Source organism: Vanacampus margaritifer, chromosome 15, assembly GCF_051991255.1.
Source record: "Vanacampus margaritifer isolate UIUO_Vmar chromosome 15, RoL_Vmar_1.0, whole genome shotgun sequence".
Classification (NCBI taxonomy): domain Eukaryota; kingdom Metazoa; phylum Chordata; class Actinopteri; order Syngnathiformes; family Syngnathidae; genus Vanacampus; species Vanacampus margaritifer.
Genome location: NC_135446.1, coordinates 13,340,546 through 13,361,751, shown reverse-complemented (window position 1 = coordinate 13,361,751; position 21,206 = coordinate 13,340,546). Strand labels below are relative to the sequence as shown.

The 21,206-nt window shown below is 41.2% G+C and overlaps 1 protein-coding gene across 22 annotated transcripts in view; it reads right to left on the bottom strand.

Annotated features, from left to right (window-relative positions):
- LOC144034722 (adhesion G protein-coupled receptor L3) overlaps window positions 1-21,206 on the bottom strand; it is a 116,967-nt gene that overhangs the window by 19,499 nt on the left and 76,262 nt on the right. For all 22 annotated transcript variants that reach the window (XM_077543692.1, XM_077543711.1, XM_077543709.1 and 19 more), the window contains 8 exons: window positions 20,753-20,938; window positions 18,469-18,507; window positions 11,800-11,983; window positions 9,677-9,799; window positions 7,989-8,194; window positions 7,602-7,778; window positions 4,040-4,249; window positions 3,033-3,253 (listed from right to left, as the gene is read on the bottom strand). In XM_077543692.1, the coding sequence (XP_077399818.1) occupies window positions 3,033-3,253; window positions 4,040-4,249; window positions 7,602-7,778; window positions 7,989-8,194; window positions 9,677-9,799; window positions 11,800-11,983; window positions 18,469-18,507; window positions 20,753-20,938 (1,346 nt within the window). The remainder of the gene's footprint in view (window positions 1-3,032; window positions 3,254-4,039; window positions 4,250-7,601; window positions 7,779-7,988; window positions 8,195-9,676; window positions 9,800-11,799; window positions 11,984-18,468; window positions 18,508-20,752; window positions 20,939-21,206) is intronic.

Here is a 21,206-nt window from a genome sequence, read left to right as displayed (position 1 = left end):
AACCAAAGCTTGGATCAGGGATGTTCCCAATGAGAGTAATACATACAAAAATTTGAAATTGTGTTTTGGAAACATTCTATATAGATCAACACAAGCTAAGCAGGTAAAGATTTCTAAAGAAAAAACATGTGATATCAAAATTCATGAGGAATTTGTGATATCAAAAAGACTTACCTTGTAAAATACCTCTTAAAAGTTACATTAAAAACAAACAAACCCAAAACTAATTCTTATCTAATTGGTGTTAGGATTAAGAGGGCAATCTTTGACAAAATGTCTCCCCTGCAGAAAAAAAAATCTTTTTAGGGTCTGCCTCTCTAGTAGGCACTAAGGTTTATTGAATTGGCCGACAAAGCGAAAAAATGGCCGATGGACCAACATAAAGGCTGATGAAGACCAAAGCTCAGCCTGATTCGCTTTCAATTTGCCGGGTTAAGGTAGCAAATTACCGTCACAGATGATAATTTATGGACGATTCAATTAGTCCCAAATTGAATCCCGACTGTATCACTCCAAAGGAATTGGTTCGACCTCGACCCGGACCCGCGCGTGCGCCCGTTAAACCCCGGCGACAAAGCGTCTTACAAGCTCCGACAACTCTGTGTAGGCGCCGCAATTACGACAATAATGAAACCGCACGGCCCCGTGACCTCCTACCTCATAACAGGGAACAAGAAGAAGAAGAGGAAGAAGATTGAAGAAGAAGTACAAGAAGCACAAAAATAAGACGCAGAGAGCTGACAGATGCACGGAGATGGAATGTGACTCATGGCTTGTGGTTGAATTATTAATTGTCTAATCTCCTCTGCTTGCTGCAGATAGACACCTCCATTTTTGGTGAGTGGAAAATGACTTCCTTCGCACGTCCCAGGGAACAGTTAACATCCTCAGTCAAGAGACCTGTATAAAAATGAACCCTAATGTTTATAGTTGGGATAACTGATAGTGAGGCTCAATTTCCGCTCATTGACTGTGGTCGGGAATGCTTGTCTGATTACGTGCACCCTACTGGGGACCAGTCCAAGGCCAGCAACTTATCACCAGAAGCAATTATATTAAAATGATTTCAATCAAACAAAGCGAGAATTCTGTTCTTTGTTGAAGATGACTGACTGAAGTTGGACAAACAAACCAAAGCAAAACTTCTATTCATTTTCTCTGTCAGATGACAGGTAAGGCAAGTGGTTGAAAGCAAATTAACCCAGACGGGCGGGCAACAACCCTTATTATTCTTGGTCAAAGGACTTGTCTGGGAATCAATCTTACACGTTACTAGCTTTGGTCACTGACAGCAAGGACTGACAAGTCCCCAGTCGGCTACGATCAACATAGGATAGAAAGAAGGCACCAAAACCACTCAAGGTCAGGACTCAAACTGGACTGTGAGTTGAAGAAATAGAGCCCCGACGCTAGGCTCAGTTCCCACGGAACAGGCGGCACTACGGATTCCTACAGGAAAACAGACGATGAATTTGAGAGTCGTGCAAACAACGTGTTTACGCAGGTTCGGCATTTTGTCTCCTAAAGGCTCGACGGCGCTTTGAAAACGAGAGAGACTACTTTATCAGAAGTGACAGGGCTTGATGCCTCTCCCTGAGACGATGGCCCAGAGAAAAACACACACGGACGGCGTAACGAAGAGGAGAAGGCGCAAACAAAAAGATGCGCTGGCAGCTCTTCAAAGCGCGCCACCGCGTGCACCGCCGTTATATATCATGCGGAAGGTTGTGTTGTTCATTTTTGCCTCCTTCCTCAGATCACAGACAGATTTAACGACTTGGTGGGCGGCGGGAGCTGCAGGCATGTCATCATCTTCAGCCTCCACCGGTTTGTCTTTGACTTTTGGAGAGCATCAAGTTTCTCTCCCAAGTTTCTCACCCACCGTGCTACTTTTTCCAACGCGTATGCCTTGAGAAACTGGGGAGAAAAACGTGGGCCGCTCAAAACCGTGTGCTCCTGCCCGGGGGCTTTTTACTAAAGAGTTCCACAGCACCAATCTGAAGCGAAGCGACAAAGGCTATTCTTTAGTGAAGGTAACAAGTCATTCAAAACCTCCCCTCATCCCTCAACAGTCTGGTGTAATTGTTCCACCGGTGGCGAGCGTTAATTATTCACGTGAGGGTGGCAAGCAATCACCGCCATCCGTCACCACCAACTGAGGCTCAAAACTTGCCAGCTTGTGTGTGCCATTAGCAGGACGCTAACTGCATGCCACCTATCACAGGGAATAGGGTATGCTGAATGTCATTATAAGCAATAAGAGGAAGAGTCTATTTGAGGGAGGCATTTATTTGCTACACAGATGGCATACTATACCTGGCAAATAATGTTGCTATGGCGTTAATTTTAGAAAAGAGGGTACAAGAGATAAGGGAAGTGTCTATTTGAGGGAGGCATCTATTTATTTTAAATGGATAACTCACTTGGACACTAATTGAGAGCGTGCCAATTATTTGAGAAAATACGGTATACAAGTCCTCATTTTAAGTGATAATCAGATAATTTTCTTATAATGAAGATGAATTGGTGAATAATTTTGGTGTGGTATTAATTAGAGAAAATAGGTTGCATTGGTCTTCATAAGAGAAAATGGAGGTGTCTATTTGAGGGAGGCATTAATTTGTTTTAAGTAGATGATGTACCTAGAGACTAAATGGGACATGGTTTCTATTATTTGAGGAAATAACTAAAGCAGTCCACAATTATTATTTTTTTGTTTGGAAGAAATATAGGTCTTTTACAAAAAAATAAAAGAAGGCATTTATTTTTCTTAAGAAGAACCACACCTGTTGAATAAATGGGGTGCAGGGTAAGAAAAAAAAAGTAAATCGGTCCTCATTATTTTATGAAAATAGGGCGTTTATTTTTTTCAATAAAAGCTACACCTGCCAACTAATTGGGGTGCAGCGTCTATTTTTAGGAAATTGTTGATACTGGTCCTCATAAACGAAAATGCGATTTAATCATGTAGACGACGTACGTATTTTGTCCGTCTATTTGAGTCAGGTATCAATTTTATATGTTCTACTTACGCTCTGTCCGTGCCGTAACTGCGGTAGTCCACCGCGGCCGAGACGGCCACAACGAGTGCCGGGACCCCGTAGCCAACCATGTAGAAGTAGCGTCGACGTGAGTGCTCGCTCTCAAAAACTTCCACCAGCAGGATGTAGAGCTGCACACCCTCCAGGAACATCCACGTGAATGCCGCCAGGAAGAAAAAGTGCAGCAGGGCGGCAAAGACGGCGCACGCGATCTGGAATAGGGCAGGGAAAAATTTACATTTTGTTTTTGTCACACAATTAAATAAATGCTGATTTTTTTAGCTGCTCCAGATGATATATGGTTACCTGCTGTAACCACATTTGTGGTTTTGCATCGTATTAATAGTTATTATAATAGCGACTGGACAATCAATGTGAAGTCTCAACTAAAAACTCAGGTAGTGAATGCCCGCCACTGGTTAAGGGAGCAGTTAAGGTGCAATGCTAAAATCGGTGCCCCGTCTCTAACATTATATAATGCGTACACAGCGTTGACTAATTATGTGCGCAGTTGAACATTACTAGCTTATTTTGTCCCTGAAATTGATTCAATTAAATGTGTAAAGGCTTGAGTGGACATTAATTGTGCTCCGTGAGAGAGCCATGAATCGCACCCATAAAATCTTATGGAAGGTAAAAAAATCATTTCTTTGAATGCAGGAGATACATACTTAAGGTACAGAAATGACACAAGGGGCTCACTGATCACACCCTAAGATATTTGATTTAAAAAAAAAAAAAAAGTTTTAAAATCACTTTGAATTTTTTTATCTTGATTTGAAACTACTTGCATGCTTTTGTAATATAAAGGGGAAAAAGACCTCAAAATAATGGTTGTTGAGGGAAAACAAATAAAAACATTATTATGATTATTATCATTATTAACACTATGCTATATGTAACTTAATTTCACGTCATTTCTCTCACAGGAAAATAAAACATTTATCTAAAATAGACATGAATAAATAGCAAGCTATTTCAAGGACGCCGAGTCTTACCGGCTGGTCGGCCCGATTGATCCCGACAAGGAAGAGGGACTCTGCGATGAAAAGGCAGATGCACAAATTCTTGTGGATGGTGTTGCGGTCGCTCTGGAGGCCGCGGAAGAAGCAGAAGGTGAAGAGGCTGACCAGCAGGCACACCAGCGAAAGGAGGATGCCCACCCAAGTGATGACATCCAGAAGAATGTCGTGAACTGGGTCCGTGTTCTGGTACAGAGAACAATAAGTAAATAAATAAATAAACCCTCTTCCTGTTTTGAGGTTTTCTCGCAATAATATTCCTCGTCGATTCGACCTGGGCCGTGATTAATGATCCAATGGTGTCAGAAACGTTGTTTATCTCTTTATTAACTCAACTTGCAAATATGTGAAATGAAAAAGTACCCTGATAAATTTTGGTGGCGTGGCAGATGATTCTAATATATGTTACCATGCATAAATCTTGGAAAAAATATTTTTAAAAGCCATGCAGAGATTGCCTGAGGATTTCCCATCTGGATGCTGCATCATTACCTGACAACTTGCGATCATGATGCTAATGCCAAAATATATTTTTAAAGATTGTTCCCAAGTATGAAGCTTAAGGGAGTGACGTCTTGATTTATTAACGAAACATAATTACTGCTTCCAAATACTCCGGTCAGCTTTTGAGGCGCCTTAATTTCCCAGAGGGTGAGTCCTCTTTTTCAGGCTGCTGGGCATTGATTTAAGAAATGAAAAAGTCTTCAAAAGAGAGCAAACTACTACTCCAGATTTTGTCCCTTTGCTAGCAAATTTCAACACAAATGCTGGAAAGACATCAATGCATGTGAGCAGACTATCACGGCAAAGTTTGATGCCTCGCCCTTAATAAACACTGGCTTGCAGCAGAAAGCTGTTAGTGTCGCCACGCTCTGTGGGTGCAAGGCTGATGCGTTGGGCGACGCTAGCTTCATAGCATTGTGAGAGCGAGGAGCCCGAGGTCTCCGGGCCTAGCGAGCTGTACAAGCTCTATCCATCACACTCTCACCTTCAATCGAATGAAGAAAAAAAAAAGAATGCACAGGGGGAAGGCTGCTGCAGAAACACAGTGAAGGGCAGTGAGTGTATCTACACCTCGGTGATGGATTTACTGTGAAACGATTTCTTTATTCTTGGAGGTGGATGATGGCCGCGAGCCACTATGACTCTGCTGGGAGGGAGCGGGGGTTGGGGCGGGGGCTCAGCTCAGGCGGGGAGCCAAATGATGCAATCTGCACCTCACCTCACGCAAAAAAGCCTCCATGATGGGAGTCCATCGAGGGGTCTTGAAAGCGGGTGGCTGTCATTTTTCTGGCATTCACTCAATGTCACACAAGCCCCAATGCTACTTTGGGAAATATATTGTATACTGTATGTACACACAGCAACACAGGATTTTTTGGGCATGTCTGTCTTGTAGGATGGATGAAAATGTCTCAAAAACACATGTGCAAAAAGACACAAGACATCTGCCATTTGTAAAGGATACTTTCCTAGAAACTACCCCAAAAAACAAACAAACAGACAAAGTCAGTTAGAACAAAATAAGATATACAGCATAGTAAGCATGTCGGTCATGGGTAGACCCCAAAAAATCTCTAAGGAAGTCAGCCATTTTGGTATGAAACAGCCATTTTGGCTCAGTAGCGCTATTTAAAATCCCCCCCAACCAACCAGCCAACCAAAAAACAAACAAACAAAACATCTTAACATTAAATTTGGCTGTAATCTGTCACAAGAAGACACCAAAAAGTTTTAGGAAGCTGTGAACAAAAAGGCACAGAAAGTCCGCCATTTTAGTTGTAAGTAGGCATTCTTCTGCTGTCCTTCGAAGAAAAATAAACTTTTTTCCGATTGCGAATCCCGTATTTACTCTGATTGTCTTTCCCTCATGGCTGCGTAAACAAATCCCGCGTAAACATAACTGTGTCGTCCAGATTACATGTCTCTTCCTTTTGGAACGATAATTTTTCGGCTTGTGCGACGCGAGTGCTTTTGATGTGACGCCAACGGCGATAACCTTGAGACGTCCCGTCGCCGAGCCTGGAGACGGAAGCGCGGCGAGATGTTTGAAATTGGTGATAAATAATCACATTTGGCCGTGGGATTTAAAGCTTTTTAACATTCTGCATTTCTTGAAGAGGTGCACGGGCATTGGGTGAATGTCAAACAACAAACCATGTGGTGGAAGTTTCCTTTTTCAGCCGACACTACCTTGAACATCCCTCTTTTTTTAAACCCTTTTTTTTTTAAACCCCACAAAAAGAGAGCCTCTGCAATTGAAATGCCACACTTGTGACGATAGCTGTGTATCAGAGAGAATATGCTTTACTGTTCTCATTAAATATAATGGGCGCTGTCAATTGGAGGGACGTGTTTGTTTTTGAGCCATTTGGTGATTAATTGTCAATGGCAACTACTTAAGTAAATACCCAAGTATAACTAAGCGCAGCGACTATTTCCTGGAGGTGTTTTTTCTTCAGTGGCTTGTGCTTCTATTTTATGTCAGGGCACACGCGTTACTGGGTAAATATGATTGATAACACTAATTGGGGTTTATATTGAAGGGAGGCGTTTATTTTTCAATGGATGACGCACGTGGTGACTACTTGGGGAATGATGTCTATTCAAAAGACAAACACTATTAAATATGGTCCCTTGGTTCTCATTAGAACCAATTATGCATGGTGTCTATTTGAGGGAGGAGTTTATTGTTCAGCTGCTGATGCACCTGGCCACTATATTAGGAATATGGTATAAATGTCTAACAACAAGTCATACAGTGGAAGCTTCCTTCTTTTTTCACTTGGCGCTGCTTTGAAAAGCCTCCTTTAAAACCCCTCTAATATGGCCACTTTTGAAATTCAAACGCTCCATTTGTGACCATTTGTGACTACAGCTCTTTGAAATTGACTCTCAAGAAATATAGAGCAGGTAGGATAAGCCCATGGGGGAGGCATGGAGCTAGCGCTAAGTGCCACTGTTCTCGACGAACCAGTAAGTCTAAATCAGTGCCACATCCCAGCGGATGATGGAGAGGGTGATATTTGGGGAGCATCCATCACTGTCATCGCCGGAGTACCTCCACCGCGGCGGCGTTGGAGCGAGGCGACGACGCCAAAGGACAGTCAAGGTTGCCTTTGTTTGCATGTACGTTGGAGGCGGCGATGACAATAGGGCGAGGACGGCAAAAGGTGCGCAAAGTCGGTTCGCAACACGGATGCCATCCCGACAGCTGTTCCGCCCGTCATAAATCGGCGGCCCGGGTCACACGACTCCTGGCTGTATTTCAAACCCGTACAGGCAGATTTACGCGTTGCCAATTGGATTGGCTTCATGCTGAGAGCGAGTCTTTGAGCTATAAAAGATTACTTCCTTTTCATCGTGCCACACTTTGCACACAGAATGCTTTGGTTCGCAAGCGCCTCCCTCCATTATGGTTACAATGAGGATCGATATAGTTTCCCATTCTGTTTTCTGATGAATAAACAAGGCGTGACTCTGATCTGAGGTTATGAACTAGCAACTGATGGATGGCAGCGCTTTCCAAAAGTCCTACCTTGACGTCCACGTGGGCCATGAGGACGGCAAAGTTGGTGAGGTGGGTGCAGGAGCAGGTGGTGTGCGTCCTGTTGTTGCCCAGCAAGCGGCAGTCCTGCGTGGACCAGTAGCCGGTCATGGTGCGCTTGGAGTAGCTCCAGAACGAACAGTTGGGGTTAAAGTTCTCCTCGGATTGCTGTGGGAGTCAGAGCGGGCATTTGAAGATGACGTTTGACGCCAAAACGCTGAAGCCTCCTGTTGTGTTGCGTTTTAAAGGTTAACACCCCCTACATAATAATTTTCAACAGGAATTTTAACAGTCTATTGTAATAATAAATGTATTGTTTAACATTTAATAAGTAAAACATACATTTGAAAAGCAATTCAGTTCTTCTTCTACACGTACCTGTAGGTGTCTGATGGTGAAGATGACCGGGTCGGAGAGGTAGACTTTATTGGCGTCCTTATTGATGGCGGCCGTGATCACCGGCGAGTTGACGATGACGGAATAATTGGTTGCCATGGCGTCGCTGCCCAACTTCATGCTGGCGTTCTCCGTGGACAAGTACACGCCGATGTGCTTGTAGAGCACGAAAGCGATGCGGATTTCGCCTGCGATACGACCGAGAACAATGTCAACTCAGAACAGAGTTTACTTTTAATCCCACACTTTAACGTTGCCATTTACAGGGAACTGTTAGTTTCTACAGTGGCTTACAAACTTGATATACACAGATGAACTGGGTGAGACCCTCCTGAGCGACTACCGGTTGAAAGTTGTCCGTGACATATATATATATATATATATATATATTCGTCAACGGCAGTGAACGGTTGGATTCCATTTGACAAATGCAAAAACTGATGTCAGCTTAACAGTTCATCATAAAGCAATATAAAAAGATAAAACAAAACCAATTCAATTTGAACCTTGTGCACCACATTTTGCAAAGTACATTTTGAGTAAGAATGCATGGACAACGGATGTTGAACAACGGTGTGAAACATGACCTCATTGTGATTCCTACTCGTATCCGTGAAAGGACATATTAACACCAAGAATCTAAAGAGACGAGCGGTTAAACTGCTCACAATAAGACCAGGGTAACAGAGGCAATTCTGTACGGTGACAACAAAAAAATGGAAAACCATCCTCGCATCAACAAACAATTACTTGAAATTGCACGTTGCGACGACCACTCATACATTGGCTCTGATGACAAAGAGAGCCATTTTCCTTGTTGATCATCTCCTCCCGCGCTCATTCATATTCACTCGCCACTTCCTCCCTCCGTCTCACTTTTCAACGGCAAAGTTACCCCCCACCGCGACTTCGATCGCTCTGCTAGATGAAAGGAAAACAATTTGGGTCATATAACACTGGATGGCGGCAGGAAATATATCCCGCCGCCCTGCGAGATCGACGGCTTTTTTTTTTTTTATCCCGCTGAGTGGCGACTGCATTTGCATTGAATGCATTCTAAAAATGGCATTGTTCTTGCTGTATGTAAGCACCTCATTTGCACACCGTTAGATGCAGGTGGACTTCACAAGTCCATTTGTGTTCTTCCATGTCCATTCAAGTCTAATTGGACTAGAAGGCGGCTAAAAGGAAGGACTGCAGTGTTGAGCTTGTCCTGCTATTATACCACGCTATTTATATACGTAATTGCCCAAGCCATTGAGAATGTGAATGTTTTTTCTCTATGTATATGTGCCCTGTAGTTGTCCATGGTGTCAATTCCTCAACCATAATGAGGATAGGCAGTAAAAAAAAAAAGGATGGATGGATGGATGGATGGTAGGATACAGTAAAATACGATTTTTGGTAGGACAGGAAAAGACACGGTATTTTGCTAAATACACAAGATGTGATTGGATAAGATTGGATCCGATCAGACATGGCAAGATGAAATAGGACAGGACATGACATGATATGAATAGGCTACGATAGGATACACAGGAAGTCATAGGAGACAAATTAACATTCAACATTCAATTCCGATTAATATTCAGTACAATAGACACATGCGATACAACTTGATAGGGCAGGATACAGTCCAATAGGGCACAATAGGCTCAACAGGTACTTGCCATTTCTTCCATGCTGCTTTAGCGTGTTGGCCGACAGGTGGATGGAGCTGCCCTGTCCACCAGTTTGGGGGAATTTCAGGTCAGGTAAATTCCCGTCGGTGCTCATCCGCGCAACCTCCAACTCTGCACACACAATTAAGCCTCAATGATTTGAGGAAATACAGGATATTGGTCATCATTACCGCCGATAATGATGAGGGGCTTCTAACTAGTTACTTCTTGGAGTATGGCATAAATTATTTGAGGATGTCATTATAACCAGCAATAATTCATGGAGGTGTCTATTTGAGGTCTAAGTTTATTTGATTAAGTAGATCATCGATCAAGTGACCCTTTGGGGGGATATATCATGTCATATATTGGTCATCATTACCACTAATGATGACACACTTTGTGACTAATTGGGACGAGGTTTGTTTTATTTGAGGAAATGCTGTAAAATTGTTGTGGTACAAGAACACCAATGGATAACGGGAAGCATCGATTTGAGGGAGACGTTTATTTTTGCCTCTTATAACTTATTTGAGTATGGCATCCATTTTTGTCAGGAAATACTGTATCTAGGTCATTATACCCATTAGTGATCATAGGAGGCATCTATTTAAGAGAGGGGTTTATTAGGCTTTAGTGAATAATGCACCTACTGAGTGTGGAGTCAATTTTTTGAAGAAATACGGTATTACTGTATCATAATTAAAATGGGAGGCAGTTATTCAGCTACAGTGTAATTGGGGCATGGCCTCTAGTTCTACACTGCAAAACATCTTAACAATTCCCTCGAATCTGTGCCTTTGTTTCAGATTTTTTTTAGCAACTCTAAAAAGTATAAGCACCCTCACGGCTGCGCAAAAACGCTAATCTGCAAGTATCTGTGGGCGAGATGAGTGCACAGACAAAGGACGGCCATTTCTAAAAAAAAATGATCGATAACAAGTCGCAGGGCCACCTTATTTTGGTTATAGAAGGTGCGGTACATTGCAAACAAGAAAGGCGAGGCCTAGTAAACATGTCGCTTGCACGTAATTAACAAGTGTACCGCCGCGAGCTGTAAAGTCTCCCCCGGGTTGAGCCGCTGTCGTCTTGTTCACCTTCGCAACGAGCCTGGATTCGCCCTAATACCCAGATGAATTGTGCGGCAGATATAATAAAATCCGTTTTATTAATTCGCCTCGCTGCCGCTTCCTTACGAGCCACAAGACCTATATTTTATATTTTTAGATTGCCATGGTAGCGGGGGGGGGGCTTAAAACTCAGAGAGGAGGGTGATGCTAATTTCCCTCACTAGAAGATTCTAGGTTGAAACATATTTCCACCATGGAAAAGATCACAAAATATTCTATTGGAGAGAGGCATTTATTTGGATGGAGTGGAAGTGGAAGACACAACTTGTGACTAATTGTGGCATTCAATATTTGAGGAAATATTTTCAGTGTATATTGGTCCTCAAAAACACAGTTAAGGTGTCTATTTGAGGAAGGCATTTACTATTATAAGTGGGTGAAGAACCTGGTGAATAATTTTGACACTGCAATGTTTGAGGAAATACGGTATATCAGTCCTTATTATCACAATAATGAAAACTGGATGTGCTTATCGACCTCCACTTGTTGAGGAAATACAGTAAATTGCTTGTCCTTATAAAAAGTGGCGATAATGGTGGTTGTCTAAAAGAGGCAGGCCCCTATTCGGCTTAAGTGTATGATTATTTGGGGAAGTGGGTTCTGTTATTGAAGGAAATATGGTATACTGTATCAGACCTCATCACAAATAACAATCATATGAATTGTCTATTTGGGGAGTTTAGTTGCCTTAAGTGTTTGATGCACCTGGAAAATAATTGGGGTATGAATATTTGTGGAAATCAGTCATCAACATCATCATCATAATTGATAATGAAAATGGAATATAAGCAGTATATTTAGCTTCGTTAAAACAAAAAATGATGATGAGGGAGCATCTATTTCGCTTAAGTGGATGATGCACCAGGAGACTCATTGGGGCATGGCATCAATTATTTGCGAAAATACTAATTTCACACCAATAACGCTAATTGGAGGTGACTTTTGAAGGGAGGCGTTTATTTTTCTGAAGTAGATGACACACATGTAGACTAAAATACTCACGTATGTTGTCGGTATTCTCCTGCACGATGTCGGTCTTGAGCAAGTTGTCTGCAAGTACGAAGGCTCCCTGTTCGACCGTGTCCAGCAGTGTGGTGGCGGCCCGCAGCTGCTCGCCCGTGCTTAGTTCGCGCCACGCCCCCTGAGCTTGTGGCTGGAGCAGATTGTTCACCGTCTCCACCATGGCCTACAAGTAGTTTGAATTTCAGGAAAGATCTTTATTAATGAGATGGCATTTATTTTTTAGTAAGTCTTTTTACCAGTAAAAATACTAGTGAACACTGAAATCATCCAATAATATCATGCTTAATAAAAACATATAGTAATAACTTAGTTAAATAGATGGAAAGAAGTTTAAGAATCATTAATTCCTTCTACAATTCATTTGATTGTGCTGCTCATTCTGGCATGCCCACATTGGCCACCGGGGGCAGTATAACATGAAAGTGGGGGTTCATTATACACACTTGGCTTTGCATTAACTATCATACAACAAACGCAGTTATTAAAGCTGTAAATGAGGCAAAGGCCACTCGGAAGACAAACGCAAGAGTTCCTACGAAACGCGGCTCTAGGCGGGAGTCTTTAATGGCCGTGATGGATTTTCTTCCGTGCCGACATTCCCGTGACATAAAAAGCATTCGTGTGAAAAATGCCACGGCGTTGCGGCGCAGCAGCTAGCGGATGAACCGGCTATTTACTGCTGGCATAACTATCCGGCGCGAGCTTCCGCCGCTCGTTAACGGCAGCGAGCGGCCATTACGCTCCGCTTTAATCTGACGACAACAATGCTGTCGTGGGTAAAGCGAGTGAACAAACCGTAACATTTGCAAGACAAGATGAAAAATTAAGAGCCATTAAAGATTTAAAAATGCCAATGGCGATATTCGAGCATTGAATGCTAATTGGTTCAGAACACGCTGTTAATTCAAATGGGGCGACTGACTGTACATGTTGGGAAGAAAGAACTATGGCATTGCGTTTGCTCATCTTCATCAGCTACTTTATTCACACACAAGATGGAAATTATTAATTTAATGGACTTTTTTTTTTTTAATCAGTGCATTATGAAAGAGACTTTGTCAAACAACGCTGAAAATGGTCATGAAGTCAAAAGTTATAAGTAGAATCGTTCAAATGAATGTCAAGGATGGAAGCCAGAATATATTTTTTCACCAAAGACTAGCTGGCATTTATTTTAGAGTAAGCACTCATTTTCAATTACATTCTTGTAACAATTTATTTTAAAATATAACTGTGCAGACAAAAAAAATAGTCGTATAAGCAATTAGGTGTATTTGAGATAGGTAAAATGTTTATTCAAGAAGAGGTTCTCATTTTTTGTTAGTCTTTCATGAGTCTATTGTATACTTTGCCTGTACCATAAATAAACTGTTTGTACAAGGTAGCAATCAACTTGAACTAGATTCTTGTATCAGGATATTTTTGAGGCAATTTATTAGAAAAGAGGCCCTCTTTTAAATGAGATTCTTATGTCAGCATACTCCTTGGGTACAATTCAATCAGATCACAAAATAGCTTATAATAGGTAACCAGGAATAAAAGAGGCCAATGATGAATTTACTGGAAAGGAAGCCTTTATTTTTAAAAAATAAAAATAAAAAATAAAAAACGGTATTATGCTATTATAGTCCCATTCTATTACACCGGTATTTGTACAACCTAAACAGACTCATTTGAGCTAAGTAAGGTGTCTATGGTAGAATAGGGGCATGTTTCCCATTGTATTTTATTGGCACATCAGATTACTCTCACCTATTTCTATGATCATGCAAGTTGTGCAAGGTACAGGCAGTGTTTTTTTTTTTTTTTTTTTTGGGGGGGGGGGGGGGGTTCAACCGCAGAGACACATTTATTTGAGGATGATTGGAGCACCAGTCTGGATTCATTGCAACCCCACGTCACCAGCTTGTCACCTCCACAACACGAAGGTTATGATTCATTATTTTCTGCACTCACACTTATACATGCGAGAGGCACAGGTTAAGTTGTTTTCAAATGAAGAGGCTTTTTTTCTTTTTTAACACCGCCCCTTCAAGCAGGAGATATTTGCCTTGCCTTTGTTCTCCACAACGTGATATAAAATGCCTAAGATGGGACGTGATGAACGCACAGACTGAGTTTGTGTTGGTTGTCAGGTAGAAAATGTGGCGCGGTGCGTAGCGGTTACAATGCGCAAATTGCGGTCACATGAATACCAGACATCGACATTTTCATTATAAATCATTCATGATATTTAATTGTATGTTATTTGATTTAGTTTTCAATTGTATTCGCTAAACTGTAGCATCAGTTTAAATAAAATAATTGAATCTAAATGACATAAATCTTTATTAAAATTTAATTGATATAAGAACTGATATTTTCATTATTGTTCGATTATTTTTGTATTTATAATTGTATAAAAAAATTAATAAATGAATTAAAATAAATAAATGTATTGCAATGAAATTGGAATTTTAAATTAAATTAAAAGTATTTTTTATTATTTATGTTATAAATGTATTTATTATTTGTAATAAAAATGTTTTCATTAGTGGTACATATACACGTATCATATTTTATATTTTATTAAATTAAACAAATACAGGAAAAATATTAATTAGCAATATTGACAATATTAATATATAAAATGTACAAAAATTACAAGTTGTAGCATCATTGGAAATAAAACACAAATAAAATACAATAGCCGTAATGTAATAAACATTAAAAAAGGACCATGTGTTTCATTTAGATTAAATAAATATACTTTAATGACAAAGATCGCCTTCTGCTGCATATTTCCAACATATAAATTTGTAGCTTAGAATTTGTCGTGAATCATAATCCTGATTTCCCTAAAAAATGCCTTGGCATCATTTTTAGTTTGAGGAGAGGATCATGTTGAAGCGAAAGACTGATGAGCTGGTGTGAAGCGCTGCAATGTGTGCTCCATTTAAATGAGACAGACATTAGCCAGTCGCTTGGCACCGGCCCAGGCTGGCCGGTGCTGTGTTCTCTTCTATCTGCGCCGCGCTGATTGATGAAATGAACTCGGGGGTCTGGGGAATTGATTTCTGATCCTCTTCCCTTTACACCCCCTGGAATTCCTCCCCCCCCTCCCCCACTGTAGGATCCTCACACTCGATTTCTCTCAGTGACAGGGCATTAGAAGACGACAAAACAAGGGAGGGTAAAATTATTCGATCTGTCCTCTTAAATTTGACAAGCGTGTGCCTCATTTTTACCTGCTATGCTTTACTTTGTTCCTCTGTCCGGTTTATTGCCATGGCAACAACGGAGATGCTATCATCCTTACGATGAGACGGTGTGCCGTCAACGCGAGTGTCGTTAAGGTCAGGTTACTAAATATTGCTGTCTCGGTCAATACGCGAATCATCAGACTTCGCTGCCATGTTGCGCTCATACGCAATGATGGGAACTCAATTGTTCCGCAATGTATTGCTGGACATCTGCTGAAATCTATTAGACATGTTCATGTTTGAAGAACCACTGGAGACAGCCAAAATAATTTTATTTTATTTTTAAAAAGTACTTATAATAGCTGTGTCGACCAAATGTCATGTCGCTAAATTGTCAGTAACTTTTTCTTAAATGGTCCACTCACAATCGCCACAATTCTTTTTAAAATGGCTTTTATAAGTCTAATCATGACAGACACGCCTACCAGAATTCATATTAAGTAAAAATAGCTGCAGAAATTCCGTGGGAATGCTGAAAGCTGAATGCTAATAGCTGAATGCTAAGTTGAATGCTTATGAAAAGTGTTATCTGAAAGTACCCACCTTTCATTTAGATAGAAAAGTGGAACTAATGATATACAATGGAAAAATGCAAAAAAAAAATTATAAAAGAAAAATCACCCAATAGCACCACCTAGGCATGCAGTACCCTCCATTCATTTAGATTGAAAAGTGGAACTATGATAGTCAGTTGTATACATTTATGTGCCTCAGCATAATTGCCATGGATATATTTGCATTGTACAGTCGGAGGTGGGATTCGAACCTGCGACCAGTATAAGACAGCTGGTAATGATGGCCAGTTGTATGTATGGAAGTGGGCGTGGAAAGTGGGAACTTGAATGTTCAATGTCAGTCCCATTGAAAATGAATGGGGAAAAGTTGATGTTTAACGTTAAACTGTGCCAATACTGTAAGTAATGTAGAATTAGACGATAAATACCCCAGAAGGCGTGAATTTTTGAGGCAAGTTGAAATTTGAGCGGTGTAAATCGGATGTATAATGTGGGAGTTACTGCACGGCAAAAAAAAGTGAGGAGAATGAAATGCTATGATAATTGAGAATAAAGAATCTCAATAACATATGCTTCCTGCATTCCCACAATTACCACTTTGCCGACTTCACGTTTGCCCCTTTGGGGCCCTTGGGGCTTTTTTTGTGGCTCTAACAATGATGGCTATGCCTCCGAAGTTTGCCGTAAGTAAAACTAGCTTCAAGAGATGAATTTTCCTAACATTGTCAGGTTTGCGTAAAGGAGCGATTTATTTGGCCTGCAACTAAGAAACAACAATGACAGAAAGCGAGGATCTTCATATTGAATGATCACGCCTTTCATGTGAATATCTCCATTAATGTACTGGATAACTTGCTCTATGTTAATGTGGTGTAAAATCCACAGTCAAATAAATACGTTATGAACGGTGACGCCATATCGAAGGGGATAAAAAAAATAGATAAAAAAAACTACTTTTAAGACTCGGATTAATCAGGCAGAACTCTCGCACTGCAGGCCAGATGAGCTTTCTGTTTACGAGGATATCTTCATCTTCCGACAAATTGACTCACGGGAGGTGCGGTGTGGGGGTGGGGGGTACGTTCTTTTATCATCGAGCCTCCCTGGAAGGTCACGCCGCCCCGCCGTGACACTCCCCCTGGTCATCCTCGCCAACAAAGGTGTCGCTTTAATGAGGGGTTTCAAAATCCTCCCTGGGTCCTACAAAGTCACACTCGCTTGGTTCCTACTAAGGCATGAGATGTTTTTCATCTTCTGTAGCGGAATTTGCCTGCAGCCTTAACTTCCCGTCAAGCCGACTAAACGGAAGAAAGCTTTCAGAGGTGCTCGCTAAAACAGGGACGGACGTAATTGCCGTAATTGGACACCATTAATATATCCTCCAGGCGCCATTTTTTACCGCATTTGCTTGCCATCAAAAGGGCGCTTTGCTACACAACACAGTGAGGTGATCATTATGTGCTCTGTTGTCAAAGCGTCATGTTCACTGGGATTAAATTGCCTGTGATACACGGCCTGAGAAATCACACGCAGCGTTCAACGACTAGAATCGTTTTAAAATTCAGCCCCTGAAGCCGGCTTCACTCAGCTGCATGGAATTTGGTAGGCATGTCTATTGTGATTGGACCCATAAAAAAAGCCCCAGCAAACATACAGAATGTCTGCCATTTTGATTAAAAACGGCCATTTTAGGGTTTTTTCCAAGGGTTCTTCCAACATGAATTTTGAGCATGAAGATTTGATGTGATTTGATTTGATGTCTTACTTAAGATTTGGTAGACATGTTTATCATGAGTGACCCACAAAAAATCCTTATTGAGCTAGCTCAAAACACACACAGAATGTCTGCCATTTTGATTAAAGTGGCCATTTTAGAGTCTTTTCCAACATGAATTTTTAACATATTCAAACACTGAAGCCAACCTTGGGAACACCGCCATTTTGATTCAAAGCGGCCATTTTAGGGTCACTTCCAACGGTCCTTCCATGATGAATTTGGATTGGAGCTTTGATGACTGTTGGTAGCGCAACTTGGAATTTTTTGAAAAGTCAAACCCTGAAGCCATTCTTACTGTGAGTGGTGAAGTTTGATGGCTCACCATAGAACGTAAAAGCAAAGCCCCCACGGCCAATTTCTCTTAGCTCCATGAAACATGGTAGGCACGATGTTTGGTGACTCGCAATAAAAAAAAAAAACAGTTTGACTTAAAGCAGCCACATAAACATAAATCCCTATTAAAGACTACTAAGACAGGCATGCTATAGTTTTGTTTTCATAATATATAAGCACAACTTTAACCACTACTAACTTTTCATGTTTGAGGGGGGGAAAAAAACTGATGACAGCAAAAATGTCACCCACAGGCAGCAAATCACGCAATATGCCAGCGGCCTTGCAAAGTAGCTGAGTGGTGCGATCGAGGCGGTTTCCAAAAATTGGGACACTCATTCATTATGTATCAGGACCAATCATAACATGCCAGGACTTTAGCTGACTTCGGAGTTGACTTACTTATTGAAGTTGTCCCTCTGGTTTTTGTGGCTTTGAGCTCTGCATTCGATGAATAAATCCACAATGACGATACAAAAATTTGATAATTTGGATTGAAATGAAATTAAAATGGGAAACCAAGTGACTTTTCCGGGTTTCACACTAAATTTATTAAGCTGGTAGCTAGATGTTCTGTAATTTCTCTGGGAAAGAGACTAAAATATTGGAAATTACTTCCTGGTAAAAAATAAAATAAAAAATAGAGCAGTGATTCCCAACGTTATGAGAGATCATCAAAAATTCTGCCAAAATTCTGTAAATTGAGACCCAATCGTCATCATTTCTAGATGATACTGAACAAGCACGGATAAAACTGGCAAGAAAAAAAAAATCCACATACCTGCACATAAAAACGGCAGGAGCGTTCCCTCTTCTGCAGCTGTCAACCAGAGAAAAAAGGCAAATTGTAAGCAGAAGAAGTCAAGTATGTCAGGCGAGAGGAAGAAATTCATCATCATGCATCATGCAGCAACTGGAGTAACTACACCGACTTGAGCACAAGTCGCCAACGAGACACCCCAGTGACTTACACTCACAATTCTTCAGGATAGAGGGTTTCCATCTCCTAAAAAGATTTGCCAATGAAATGTACGGTGTATGAATCAAAGCCATACAAAATCCAATCGATTTTTTGGACCGTTTGGCTCATCATTACATTAGTAACAGAGCAAAAAGAGATTTTATTAGAAAGTGGCTGGTATAAAATCCTCTTTCCTGCCTCCCTCTTACACCGATGCTAAAAATCTCAATGGGGACATCTGTGTCTGCACTCTGCAGTCCGGAACAGGTGTTGTTCTTTGAGTGAAGCCGCCCTGGCACATTAACGGCGAACAATTTGAATTTGACTGCCGATTGCGATTCGCTTTTGGCCACTGAGCAGCAGCAACACAGTAATTATGGCTGGGCTCTACGAGCAATCAATGTGAGGGGTAAACGGGCCATAATGGCAAACATGGACCAAGGATAGGACCACTTCACTACAGCTTCTTATGTCAATACCAATAATTACGTTTACATGCAACTAGTGCTGTCACTATCGAACATTTTTAGAATCAATTGATTAATCTTATTCATTTTAATTTTGCATTTAAGTGTTTTACAAATGTCTTATTTTGATTAAACAAACAGACAATCAGTCTTCTTTCATCAAGGACTACAGAAATCAGTGAACAATTACAGGGAGTGCTCGAGTTACGGACGAGTTCCGTTCCAACGCTGGCGATGTAACCCGAATTTCGACTTAAGTCGGATTTCACCATTAAAGTTGATATTTACATCAAAATACTTTGTACAGTAATTTAAAAAGGAACAAGACCCGGAAGACGCCGGAACTAATATTATGTTTTTCTGCACGGACATTCATTGCTATTGCTATTGGAAACTTAAACACGAAAATGTGACGCGACTGAGCCGACCTGCTCAATGGACGCCGTTTGCTGGAAGTAACAATAACACAACTTTAAATAACTTTTAAATGGCGTGATTACTGTGGAAAATTAACAAAAAGGAAGTTGCTATGGATGAGAAACGGGGAGCTGTAAAGTCAAATAGACGTAGGTCACGTACGACGTAACTCGAGGACTCCCTGTACTGTTGATAAGCTGAAATCAGAGAATTTGGACCACTCTAAATTAAAAAAAATAGTTCCAAACAATTACTCTTTTAACTTATTTGCTCCCAAAAACATATAAATACATTCTATTTTTAAATTTTTGAGTGTCCCAAAGACATATTTATACGTTTAAAATAAAAAAATAAAAAAATGTAAATGCTAGAGCATACAGAAGGCTTTGATGCATCAACCAGGGCCTAAAAAACCTTAATAGATTTGTGAATAATGATGAAACTTAGCTATATTCTAATGCTAATTGCTGCAAAACGGAAACAGAGAGAAATGTACTTTATTTTCCTGACAAAAGAAGAGACTAATCTTTCTTTTGGTAGGTTCCATGTTTTTATAGCTATAGAACACAATATTCTGTGGGCCTTGCAAAATCAGTCAAAAGCCAGTAAAACAGCCGGGAGTGAAGGGGATTGCTTCAGTGAAATTGGCTGGGAGTTAATGAGTTAAAATGTCGATTAATTTGATAATCAATTACTTGTCAATTAATCAATTAATTTTGACAGCTCTACATGCAGTCAATATTTGGATTAAGGTCAAAATTCTGGTTGCTGAAACAACCGGGATAAACTGTTTACATACGTGAGAAAGTTAGGCTCGCTTGGTGAGTAGCAACGTAAGATGGCCGCCGCACATACATTTATTTCCTGTACTCAAAAGACCAACATTCCTTGCGAATAGAGCATGCGTACAACACAAACCAATGTTTAGTTCAAATGAGGCACCCTGATCACATTTATATGACAAAATGTTCAGGTTAGTAACCCAGGGATCATATTTAGGTTTTTCTGCATGTTTATATGCCAATATTTGGGTTTGAAAAAGGTTATTGACTGGATGTAAATGTAGTCAATGTAGGTGGGGAAGAACGGTCCTGATCCCAAATGACTTCATGGGGAGGAATTGATCCCACACTAGTTTGCAGTACTGCCACCTTTGTGAACCACTACACTATCAGACATCAAACAAAATAAATTACGCCGAGATCCCCGAGTCGGAATACCTTGTTGAGGCTCCGCGCCGCGCTGTCCTTCCCGCCCGGCGTGAGGTTGCGCAGCTGGACATCAAGAAGATCCACCAGCTGCACCATAGCCCTCACCGTGTATACGATATCCCCCGCCTGAAGGTTGCTCTTGGTCTGCTCGGCCAGCTCCCGGGCGATCACCGCCGCCGTCTCGCCCGCTTTCAGCTGAAAACGGCAAGCGGCGGAACAATGAGCGATGGCGGGCAAGCGCGAGTGGTTTCGCACCTGCGGGAACGAATGGCTATTGCCTCGCAGCAGCTGTACATGACAAATGGCGACGCCGAAACTCGTGGCCCTGGCAAATGAATGCAGTTTAGCCTTTGCGTTTAGCGGAGTTGCTGCTTGCGTAAACTCAATTAATGCCGTGTGTACCATGGGGGCAATATCACACGCGATTACGGAATCGCAAACTATTAGTGAGGGAGCTCCCTTG